Consider the following 12036-nt stretch of genomic DNA (forward strand, 5'->3'; position numbering starts at 1 on the left):
GTATTACTGGACAAATAACGACCTGTACATCCGGGCTGTGAATGCTGAGTTCATCTATGGCTATGAGTACCTCGGCAACAGCGGGAGGCTGGTGATCACACCCCTCACTGACAGGTGAGGGTCACCCTCACTGGGTGGGTCTTGAGGAAGAGAAGTAAGTTGGCCCAGGTGGGTCCTGGGACCAAACAAATCTCTGCAGGGTCCTGGGGTGGCAGGGAGGATACTGAGCAGATTGCCTCAACTCCAACCTGATCTCAGGAGCTGGGGCTGGGCACACCTGGGACCTGAGAGGAGAGGCCCCCAGGGCTGTGGGAATCCACAGAAAGAAGGTGTACCCACTGGGTGCACGAAGGACACATGCAGCCCTAACCCACCTCCTCTCACTCCTGCAGGTGCTATCTCACTCTGACTGGAGCCCTGCACCTCAAGTTTGGGGGTGCCCCGGCTGGCCCGGCTGGCACAGGGAAGACAGAGACCACCAAAGACTTGGGCAAGGCTTTGGCCATACAGACGGTTGTGTTCAACTGCTCTGACCAGCTCGACTTCATGGCCATGGGCAAGTTCTTCAAGGGCTTAGCCAGGTAAGGCTGGGTGTGAAGGTGGACAGGACGGAACGAGAAGGCTAAGCTCTCCCCCACAGGAAGGCAGGATGAGGACCCTGCCCGAGAGGATCCTTGTAGGATTCTGGGGGGCAGCAGTCAAGGCTTAGCCTTAGAGGGCACTGGAGTGGGGGGCAGGCGGTGGGACTGCAGCTGAGCTGCTAAGGAAAGTGGAGCCAGAGGGAGCCCTCGGAGGGAGGTGACGCCTGGCTCTGAACACGTGCTCCCACTCTGCATCCTGGCCTCAGTGCGGGGGCCTGGGCCTGCTTCGATGAGTTCAACCGCATCGACATCGAGGTGCTATCTGTGGTGGCACAGCAGATCACTACCATCCAGAAGGCACAGCAACAGCGGGTGAGCCTCAGGCCACTATGCCCCCACCACCACCACACCATCCCGCCATCCCTACCATCAGGCAGCTCCCACACCACAGAGTGAGAAGCCCACCCAGGGCCAGCCTCTGTCCTCTCACTTCCCCTCACTGTCACCCTTGCAGGGCAGGATCTAGAGGGCTCTTGTAACCAGACAGGAAGACCCAAGTCATTATTGCAGTCTTCGGGCAGTTTCCAAGCCAACCTAGGGCAGATAAAGGGATTCTATCCTCTGTCCTGACCTTCAGGGAAAGCCCCAGGCATTGGTCCTGTCTTCAAGCTTGTTTGGCATAGCCAAGGGTCTTGCCCTGGGGTCAATAGTTGAGAGGCTGGCAGACAACCCTGCCTAATCAGGCCTGAGCTTGCCTAAATCTAGGGAGATCAATGTCAGGAATTAGGGTGGAGTGAGTGGGAAAAGAGTAGAACTAGCACCTGAGGACCCGAGGTCTTAGGCCAATCACCCCATGATCAGGATCCTAGTCAACAGGCTGCTGCCAGAACAGCGGTACCTGCAGAGCATGTGGGGGTTCATCCAGAGGAAGCAACAGCGAGGGTACCACTTACCCTAGTGAGATGGCATCCCTTGCCCACAGGTGGAACGCTTCATGTTTGAGGGGGTTGAGATCCCACTTGTACCATCCTGCGCAGTGTTTATCACCATGAACCCGGGATATGCTGGCCGCACTGAACTGCCTGACAATCTTAAGGTAAGTTCAGGTCCAGGTGGCCAGGAAGACCAGAGCTCTGCCCTGCAGAGATACTTGGACATCAGGGACTGCAGCTCTGTATGGGGAGCACCCCTGCTTCACCCGCACAGGAAAATCCCTAGGCTTGACCTCAGGATGTGAGAGAAGTCCTGCCTGCCCATGTCTGGGAGAGCAGCCATCTGATACAGCTGCTGCTAGGCTGGGCCTACAGGAAAAACAGGGAGCCAGGAGACAAGAAGGGCCCCCTCCTGGGAGCTACGGGAAGGCACGTTCAGTTTCACACAAAGGACCTGCTTCTGATGGCCAGGGTTATCCAGCTGCAGGACAGTGGAAGACCCAGCCATGGCAGATATGGTACATAAGGAAATCCCAGTGTTAGCTGGGACAAGTGTGGTAAAGCTGCCTTCTGAGGGCTACACAGTCCAAAGGGTAGGTAGTGCCCAGGGGTGGGGCCACGGCCTGCCCACCGTTCACACATGTGCCTCGTGCACAGGCACTCTTCCGACCCGTAGCCATGATGGTCCCGGATTATGCCATGATTGCCGAGATCTCTCTCTACTCCTTTGGCTTCAATGAGGCCAGTGTGCTGGCTAAGAAGATCACCACCACCTTCAAGCTGTCCTCTGAGCAGCTGAGTTCCCAGGTAAGGTCCAGACTCTGTTTTCTGATCGTCCACTTTGAAAACTGCATGCACACACACTCCACTGAAGTGACTGTCCCCAATGGCTCTGAAAATGCACTTGGTCCTTCCCAAGTGGTAATGACCCACGATCAAGCCCAGTCTTTCTTCACACAGCTGTAAAATCAGGATTCCTAGGACATGTGCTGGGCTGTGGGTCAGGTCTAGGGGTAGCTCTGATGGTTTGGCACCATGAGCCAAAATGAAGCATGTAACAGCCTACTACATGAGGAGAAACAGCCTGCAGGAAAAGCCACAGTGATGTGGCCCAAGAGTTGGGGCTGAAGAGACTAAAAGGTCATCAAAGCCAACCCACTTGTTACACAGATGGGAAACTTACTTGTGTACATTTTCAACACAACTGAATCCCTCCCTGCCCTTGGCACCATTCTGGGACTACAGTGACAAGGCAGGGACCAAAACAGAGTAAATCAGAGGGTGCAGGATAGGTGACCAAGAGTGCTGAGGTGGTAAAGTGGGTTCTAGATGAGCCCGAAGGAAGGGCACCTGGTCAGGCTGGGACATGCAGTCAGAAAGAGTGGCAGAGGGTGTGCAGAGGAAGTGCACTTCAGCTGCGAGCTGGCTGACAAGGCAAGACCAGTCAGCAGATGGGAGCAGACTATTTCAGACAAAGAGAGAAAGACACCCGTGCCCTTCCCATGTGGTGTCAACAGGACCACTACGACTTTGGAATGAGAGCTGTGAAGACCGTGATATCCGCTGCTGGAAACCTCAAGCGAGAAAACCCCAGCATGAATGAGGTCAGTTCCGTCCAGTAGGGGTCCCAGGAAGAGGCTCCAGGCGGGCTGGCGGGTGGTCCTGAAGGGGTATCTGCCCTGCAGTCCTGAAGCCTGTGCTGGCACCTGCTGCAGGAACTGATCTGCCTGCGGGCCATCCGGGATGTGAACGTGCCCAAGTTCCTGCAGGAGGACCTCAAGCTCTTCTCGGGGATTGTGTCAGACCTGTTCCCCACCATCAAGGAGGAGGAGACTGACTACGGTATCCTGGACAAGGCCATACGCAAGGCCTGTGAGAAGAGCAACCTGAAGGATGTGGATGGTGAGCCACTGGCCCATGGGTGCCTGAGACAAGGCTGGTTCCAGCCACCTTGGAATCGTGGGTGAAAGACAGGACAGAGCAGTGCAGTGTCACACCTGGACATCTGTGTATGTACTTGGGCTCTTGGCTAAGCAGTCCAGCTACCTGCTGGGCAACAGGAAATAAGTGCTGTTCCCTTCCTCAGACCTCACGATGCAGGAGCTTCTGCCCATGTGAAGAGCAGCACCCTCTTTGTGTTGTTCATCACAGCCTTGCTATCAGGGCCTTCCTCTGCCCATCCTGCCCTGCTCGGGTGCTGGCCACTGCAGCACCATGCACACTAGCTCTCATCCCTGTTGTTCCCTCCATGGCTGCCCCCTCCTGTCCTCCAGTCCTTCTGCAGGTCTTTATGGGGAGGGAGCTCTCCTCAGGAGGGCATGCCCAGCCCTCAGGCCTACAAACCTGATGTGTCCACACCCATCCCTGTAAGGCCCCTCTCCTATGTTCTCCACTGTTCCTCAGCTCTAATGCTTCTTTCTCAGGCCACCTGTACCCAGGCCCCCACAGACTTGATGAATAATGAGACTCCTCTCCCTCACAGCTTTGGATTAGCTTTGCCACCTGTGGCTGATTGGCCACTCCTAGCCACCTCTGTCCCTTTAGCAGAGACAGCATCCACCCATCCACCCAATCTGCAATGCCAAAGGCACCATCCTGCTGGGCCAAAGCAGTGTGTTCATTTCTCATCCACGTTCCTGGCCCTGTGTAGGTTGCTCCCCAACCCTACAGTTTTGTTCCTAGATTTGTGGCTCCTTTGGCTAACACCTCCTTACTCCTGGTGGTGCTCCAAGCAAGCTTGGGACAGGAAGCAGCTTTGGGACAGAAGTTGGCTGTGGGGTCTACAATAGCTGACCCTGAGCAGGCCTGTGACCACTGACCAACCCACCCAAGGGTGTCAGGGAATAGTAGTAGCAATGGCTTAGTGGCTGGCATCTGGGGAGCTCCTACTCTGTACCAGGCTTTGTGCTTAGGGCTTCATCCACCCCTACCTGTGAGATAGGTGCTACCACCATCCTTGTTTTACAGAGGAGGAAACAGACCCAAGGGGTAAAGTGACTCATCTGAGGTCTCACAAGCCAATGGTGGAGTGAGGACCCAGGCCCATGTCCTGACTCCTCGATCCTCTGCCATGCTTCCCAGGCTTCCTGACCAAGTGCATCCAGCTCTATGAGACCACAGTGGTGCGGCACGGCCTCATGCTTGTTGGACCCACAGGCTCTGGCAAGAGTACTGTAAGTAGCAAGCAGAGCGGCCTACTGCCTGGACAGTGAGGGAGGGATGGTGTTGGCCTTCATTTGGCTGCTAGAACATCCCTTCTATTTCCTGTGCTCCCCAGACCACTCCAGCCCTGCTCTCTGAGGAGTCAGCAGGGTCACCCTTATACGTCCATCTCTCTAGTGTTACAGAGTTCTGGCAGCTGCCCTGACATCACTGAAAGGGCAGCCCTCCATCAGTGGCGGTGTGTATGAAGCCGTCAACTACTACGTGCTCAACCCAAAGTCCATCACAATGGGCCAGCTGTATGGGGAGTTTGACCTGCTCACCCATGAATGGTGAGTGACCCCAGCTCCTGTCCTGTGATCCTTCTGCTCCCAGACTCTATAGAGGCGGGGTATGGGGCCTCCTCTCCCCACTTACCCCAAAGGCAAATCAGGAGCTCAGGCTGTGGTAGCCAAAGACTGAGACTCTATCCACAGCCCACTTCCTGGCTGTATGACTTTTCTTCACCCTTTCCCTTGGCTCCCTCCTCTATGTAGTGAGGACAATGGCACTATGTTATGGTGAGGCAGGGATGTGCTTAATGCCCTCTGCCTTCGGAGCCTTGCTCACTGTGGCAGGGCCCAATCCTTCTCCAGCTCTTTCCTCCTTCCAGAACCCTGTGGTCCTCCATCTCAGCTACTGCCCACTCCCCAATTCACCTTTTCCGGTCAGGATACCACCCTTATCCTCCCTTAGTATGATCTCATAGAGATTGGGCAGGGAGGAGATATAAGAATATTTTCACTACACCCACATTACAGCAAAAAATCCCATTTTCCCTCTTGAAATTTGCTTTTTTTGTTTGTTTGTTTGTCTTTTTCCTTTTTATCGGTACCGGGGATCGAACTCACGACTGCCTGCTTGCAAGGCAGGCGCTTATGCCGCTGGGCTAAATCTCCAGCCCCGAAATTTGCTTTTTAAAAAAAATTTTAAATGAAGATACTGAAGGAGAAAAAAATTGCAGATGGGTCCCAGTCAGTCAGCCAGGCTTCCCTTGGGGGCCAGCGGTGCCTGCACCTCTCTCCCCAGTGCCCACAGCCCTCTCCCCCTGGTGGCTGCAGGACAGATGGGATTTTCCCTTCCCTCATCCGGGTGGGGGCCGTCGCCACTGACACCAACAAGAAGTGGTACATGTTCGACGGCCCCGTGGATGCTGTCTGGATTGAGAACATGAACACGGTGCTGGATGACAACAAGAAACTGTGCCTCAGCTCTGGGGAGATCATCAAGCTCACAGAGGTGCACCACTCTCCCACAACGGGGTGCCCTCAGAGGCCAAGCTCTTCCAGCCAAGCCTTCACCCCTGTCTTCCTGCGTCCCAAGGGCCACCACTGCACCTCACACTATCACCCAATAGGCTCAGATCCCAACACTCCTACCCAACCCTGAAGGCCCTCACCTCAACCATGTCCTGTATCTGCTCAACACTGTCCCTTCTGCGGACTCACTTCCTGTAATATTCCAAGGATGTCCACTTCAGCCATGTTAACCCAGTCTGGACCATGTGTCTACCCAGGTCTGATACCCAGTGTCTGGGGTAGGAGGGTACAAGTCTTCCCACAAGTATGTGCATGGTATATGAGGAGCAGTTCTTGAAAAAGAGGGCTAAGGCCTGGGCATGAATACCATGGTGTGTACACTGAGCTGAGCTCTGCGTTGTTCCGAGCATCCCTGGCACTTAGTGTATACCTGTGTGCATGATGGGGGTGCCTGCAGCAGAATATACAGTTCCCATCAGATTTCCCAGGTCTCCAGGCACCTCAATCTGACCCAAGAATCCCAGGAATCTGCCAACCCTGACTCCTCCTCAGGAATCCAAGGAAGACCACATTACCAGACACATGACCACATTACATCTCAGCCCAGGGAGGGTTCCTGTACCCCCACTTCAGGCTTGCCCACAGATCCCTCTGCCAGAATGGTCAGCCCCTCCCTAGGGCTCCCACCTTTTCTCTGGTACTGAATGCTGACAGCTGGCCCATTCACACGGTTCACTTTGGTATCAGGCAATGACCATGATGTTCGAGGTGCAGGACCTCGCAGTGGCCTCCCCAGCCACCGTGTCCCGCTGTGGCATGGTATACCTGGAGCCCAGCATCCTGGGGCTCATGCCCTTCATTGAGTGCTGGCTAAGGAAGCTCCCTTCCTTGATTAAGCCCTACGAGGAGCATTTCAGGACACTCTTTGTCAACTTCCTGGAGGTAAGCAAAGCCACAGGTACAGCCAGCTGGGTAGGCAGCAGGGCACTGTGCCCGCCAGCTATGACAGCCCGGTACTCATTCCCCATAGGAGTCCATCTCCTTTGTTCGTTCCTCGGTGAAAGAGGTGATTGCCTCAACCAACAGTAACCTGACCATGAGCCTCCTCAAGCTGCTTGACTGTTTCTTCAAGCCCTTTCTGCCCAAAGAGGTACAGCCTCAAGGGGTGGAGCTGCATCCTTCCTCTATTTGCAGAGAGCCCCAAATCCCAAGTCTGGCTTCCTGGAACAGAAATCAGATTGGCTAACATAGGCCATGAGTCCACTCAATCCAATGTGCCATGGAGAAACAAAGCCATGACACGTCCCTACACAGTTCTGTAGGCTGCCCAGTGCTGTCCCCGTTTTATTCCAGTGCTCCTCCTTGTGTCCCCAGGGCCTCAAGAAGATGTCCCCTGAAAAGCTGAGTCGCATCCCAGAGCTAATAGAGCCCTGGTTCATCTTCTCCCTGGTCTGGAGTGTGGGTGCCACAGGAGACAGCCACAGTCGCGTGAACTTCAGCAACTGGCTCAGGATAAAGATGGTGAAGGAAAATGTGAGAGGCAGCACCCCCAGGTCAGGCGACCGGCCCATAGTAGGCAACTTTGCTGGGCCTCATGAGCTGTGTTCCCTCCTGGTCCCCACAGTTGACCCTGCACTTCCCAGCAGAGGGACTGGTGTTCGACTACAGGTTGGAGGACACAGGGATCAGCAACATCAATGACGATGATGAAGAAGAGGAGGAGGGCAAGCAGGTGGCCACAGGCCTGCCCAGGGTCCAGGGTGGGGAGGGCCCTGCCAGGAAGTGGTTATTCTTCGTGAGGAATAAAGACCATAAAAAGCCACATCAGCAGCCCAGGTCTTAGGCGAGAGGTATTTGTGTCACCTCCTGGGTCCTCACAGTGCTGATTTATTGTGCCTGGTTTCCAGACAGGAAATTAAGGTTCACAATAACTGTATCCATCTAGTCAGTGGCAGAGCTGGACTTGAACTAAGGATGGGAGACAACAAAGTGCATCCATTCCCAACCATCCACACTTCCTCTGTGTCTACACTAAGCCCCAAGATGGCTGCCTCCATCCTTAGTCCCCATTTTCCCAGGGACTGAGCTCCCTAAGGAACCAGGAGCAAGCTCTGTGCTGTACGTCACACTCCCCATTCCTACTCAGCCATAAGGGCTCCAGGTACCCCCTGTCTTCCAAATTTCAGGACCCCAGCCCAGGGGGAAGACAACAGTGGGGATCTATAGAGGTCTGAAAGCCACTGTGCAGAATCCTGCCAAGCGTTCACATGGCACATCAGAACTATCCCTGTGGGACAATTAAGTCCCTCCTTCCACTGAGTTCAGCCAGGGACCAGAGATTTAGCTCAGGGGCACATGTGCCTGCCTGGCAAGTGCAAGGTCATGAGTTCAATCCCTGATACCAAAAATAAATAAATAAGAGTTCAGCCAGCTGGGTCAGGATTGTGGGTAAAGGGAGTCATGTGGGCACTGGGGTGGGAAGATCCAGCCAGGTAGACTCTCAGCCACTATCTGACACAGGCACCCTTGACTCTGGCCCCCACACTCTTTTAGCTTGACACTAAACAGCAAGCACCTTTGCGATCTGGGTAGTCCAGTTCCCAAACATCTTCTCCTTGCAGAGGCCCAGACACGGACAGTCCCTAGGATGCCACTTCTCACCTGTACAGCTGTGGTCTGAGAGCCCCTATTTCTGGTGGTTTGTGCTGGGAGCAGGAATCACTCCGTGCAGAGAGCAGGAATAGGTGTTCCTGTTTCTTTCAGAAGTAGTACCTCACCCGAACCTCATGCCAAGACCCAGCAGTGCAGTTTCTTGCCCTCCCACTACCAAGTACAGGAAATGCGGTGGGAAGAGACTCTGGGCCCATTCTGAGTCTGTATGGTTTCAGGTTTCCTGGGTGAAGTGGATGGACCCCTCGGCTTCATTCACCATGGTTCCAGAAACCAACTACTGCAACATCATCGTGCCCACCGTGGACACAGTGCAGATGTCCTACCTGCTAGGCATGCTGCTCACCAACCATAAGCCCGTGAGTGACCCCACACACCCGGCCTTGGCCTGCCCGGAGGGATGGCTGGCCTGGGACGCTGACATGGCAGCAGCCCCTCTGTGCACCAGCTCTGTGTGCCCTCAGCCTGCCCCAGCCCCGCTCTCCCAGGTGCTGTGTATTGGGCCAACCGGCACGGGGAAGACTCTCACCATCTCTGACAAGCTGCTCAAGAACCTGCCGCTGGAGTATGTCAGCCACTTCCTCACCTTCTCAGCCCGCACTTCAGCCAACCAGACCCAGGACCTCATCGACAGCAAGCTGGACAAGAGGCAGGGCCCCTCTTACTCCTTCCTCAGCCAGGGACCCGGGCCTGGCTGAACCAGCTCCTGTCTCATCTCATTACGTTATACTCCTGGGTTGACCAGAGGCCTCTCAGAAAGAGGCCAGGGCTCCCAAGGGGCCCTGAGTTCCCTTAAAGACTGTTCCAAGGCATTTCCCCAAGGTTTTTCAAAGCTTATCTTGGTCTGGGCACTGGGCAGATGCCCATTGCTATTATCTACCTGCCTGGAAGGCAAAACTCTTTTAAGAGCGGTCACATGCTGGTTAGCCAGTCCATAATGTCTCAGTATACTTGGAACAAGACAGAGGGCTGGTTATGAGATCTAGCAATGTTGAGGAGGCCAAAATTTTGTGAGGTACCACCTTGTTGTCTCTGGTATCTTAGAGGACCTGGTGCCCACAAGCATTGGGCTCACACACACACACCCCATATAGGCGAAAAGGTGTGTTTGGGCCACCCCTGGGGCGCAACTTCATCTTCTTCATCGATGACCTGAACATGCCAGCCCTGGAGACATATGGCGCACAACCACCCATTGAGCTGCTGCGCCAATGGATGGACCATGGCGGCTGGTACGACCGCAAGATCATTGGTATGTGCTGGGCTGGACCTGGGACTCAGCAGGGGTATGAGAGGCATGGGATGAAGGTCTTGCAGGACTTTTAGGGGCCCATAAAACTGTTTCAATTTCTCTGAAGATCAGAGGAGATGAACTTTTAGGTCTAAGAAAAAATTAGAAGTCTATTGTCTTTATACCAATACTATTATAAGTTATAATTTTAACATATATCCTTTATGAGAAGGAAAAAAACAAACAGAAAATCACAATTCAGTTCTGGCCAAGGCCCTTCCTGACATCCCATCCCCACTCAGGAGCCTTCAAGAACCTGGTGGACATCAACTTTGTCTGTGCCATGGGTCCTCCAGGTGGTGGCAGGAATGCCATCACCCCAAGGCTGACACGTCACTTCAACTACCTATCCTTTGCTGAGATGGATGAGGGCAGCAAGAAACACATCTTCTCCACCATCCTGGGCGCTTGGATAGGTGAGTACAGCACAGGCAAGGGAGGCCATGGGTAAAAGCAGAAGCCCAAGTCACACCAAGGACAACTGGGTGGCCGCTGGGAGACCCCAGCGTCACCCGTACTCAGCTGTCACCTTGAGCAAGCTCATGAGCCACTCTGAGTCTCAATTTCTTTATCAGGTTAAGGAAGATGTGACACACACAGCATCACATGGCAACTGTTAAGTAGATGATTGATACATGTGTACCTATGTGCATTCAAAACATATGTATTAGGATTTGCCCTGAAACTCAGGTGGAAAGATGTTACTCTTATAAATCATGAAAGACATCAAGACAGAAGCGGGTAAAGTGGTCCTGATCCTTCCTAGGACGTGAGGCAAAGTCCACCATAAGATACTGTCTCCCACAGCCCACCTCCTTCCCAGCACCATCACACTTCACTTGGCCCTGAGCCAGGTGCTGAGTGATGAAAGTCAAGCCTTTCATCTGGCCTGGCCCATCCTGCTCTCGGGAGCTCCTGTCCAACTAGGGAGTGAAAGGGGTCTTTGCTCGTAGGAGGGATAGGGGCCGGTCTATGACTGCTTCAGGGGCTTCCCATCTGGGCACGTCTCACCAAGGTGGACAGCAACAGGCCAACCTAACTCTGAGTCCTGCATCTCTCCCTCTAGATGGACTCCTTGGAGAAAGAAGTTACCGAGATCCTGTGCGTAAGTGCAGCTGAGCAGGTTCTGCTGGCCTGCAGGGAAGGGGGTGAACCCTGAGCTCTGCTTAGGCACTCTGTGGCTAGGACCAGGGGCCGCAGGAAGCCATCCTGAGGCTCACAATGGGCAAAGCAACTGCCCTGATAGCCTCATTCACTTTGCTTTTACAGCCTTCAGTGCCTGGTATAGTGTCTGATGACAGTGGGTACAAAATTAACACAAGACAAAAGAATGAGCAGGGCAAGATGTCACATGTCTGTAATCCTAGCACTTGAGAGGTTGAGGCAGGAGGATCACTGTAAAAGTTCCAGGCCAGACTGAACTACAGAGTGAGACCTTGTCTCAAAAAAAAAAAAAAATACACACACACATACATATAAAAGAATTTATAAAGATGAATAAAGGAACTCAACAAACTCCTGCCTCACAGGAAGAGCCAGAACTCAAAAGAAAGTTGGCCGGCTCCCAGGAGCAGGTGTAAGTGGGAGATCCAGGGCAGTGTGCAGCTGGGGAACAGGCATTTCTGATGTGGTGGCCTCATGCACCTCTGCTGTGTTGATCATCACTACGGAGCAACCCACCCTCATGTACACCTCCCTCCCTCCCATTCTCTCAGCTGCAAGAAGCCATCTCACTCCCTCTTTGGGCCTCCCTCATGGCCATATCCTCTTGTCTTTACGGGTGGACGTCCTGTTCCAATGCAGACCAAGTCCTCCTTTGAGCTTCCTGGACAATGGGATCCAACCCTTTCAACAGCAGTATTCCCTGCTCCACTGGGCCATCTCTTCACCAGACAAACATGTCCTAGTCCTCCCATCTAACCCAAAACATAAAATGTTTTTGGGCCAGCCTCCTTCCCACTTACCTGGGACCACTACCCTGCTTGTCTGCTCACTTTGATAACAAAACTCCTCAAAATGCTCTTCCTACTGGCACCAGCTCTCTTGGACCCTTTGTTTTCAGCAGCCTAGTGTGGCCATACCGGTGGTCAGTTCCAGGTCCT

The 12036-nt window shown here is 53.8% G+C and overlaps 1 protein-coding gene across 1 annotated transcript in view; it reads left to right on the forward strand.

The window, feature by feature from the left end:
* Window positions 1–12036, forward strand: part of Dnah1 (dynein axonemal heavy chain 1) — a 65547-nt gene that overhangs the window by 33105 nt on the left and 20406 nt on the right. Inside the window, exons 27-45 of the mRNA XM_013143935.3 lie at window positions 1–114; window positions 393–581; window positions 848–953; window positions 1564–1677; window positions 2171–2320; window positions 3031–3117; window positions 3229–3415; window positions 4595–4686; window positions 4853–5007; window positions 5776–5953; window positions 6721–6915; window positions 7004–7123; window positions 7348–7506; window positions 7598–7705; window positions 8862–9002; window positions 9132–9292; window positions 9738–9895; window positions 10177–10350; window positions 11001–11039. Of these exons, the coding sequence (XP_012999389.1) occupies window positions 1–114; window positions 393–581; window positions 848–953; window positions 1564–1677; window positions 2171–2320; window positions 3031–3117; window positions 3229–3415; window positions 4595–4686; window positions 4853–5007; window positions 5776–5953; window positions 6721–6915; window positions 7004–7123; window positions 7348–7506; window positions 7598–7705; window positions 8862–9002; window positions 9132–9292; window positions 9738–9895; window positions 10177–10350; window positions 11001–11039 (2627 nt within the window). The remainder of the gene's footprint in view (window positions 115–392; window positions 582–847; window positions 954–1563; window positions 1678–2170; window positions 2321–3030; window positions 3118–3228; window positions 3416–4594; window positions 4687–4852; window positions 5008–5775; window positions 5954–6720; window positions 6916–7003; window positions 7124–7347; window positions 7507–7597; window positions 7706–8861; window positions 9003–9131; window positions 9293–9737; window positions 9896–10176; window positions 10351–11000; window positions 11040–12036) is intronic.

The sequence above is a fragment of the Cavia porcellus genome, unplaced genomic scaffold (genome assembly GCF_034190915.1).
Source record: "Cavia porcellus strain 051 isolate PalLab524CR breed Dunkin Hartley unplaced genomic scaffold, mCavPor4.1 scaffold_10, whole genome shotgun sequence".
NCBI lineage: Eukaryota > Metazoa > Chordata > Mammalia > Rodentia > Caviidae > Cavia > Cavia porcellus.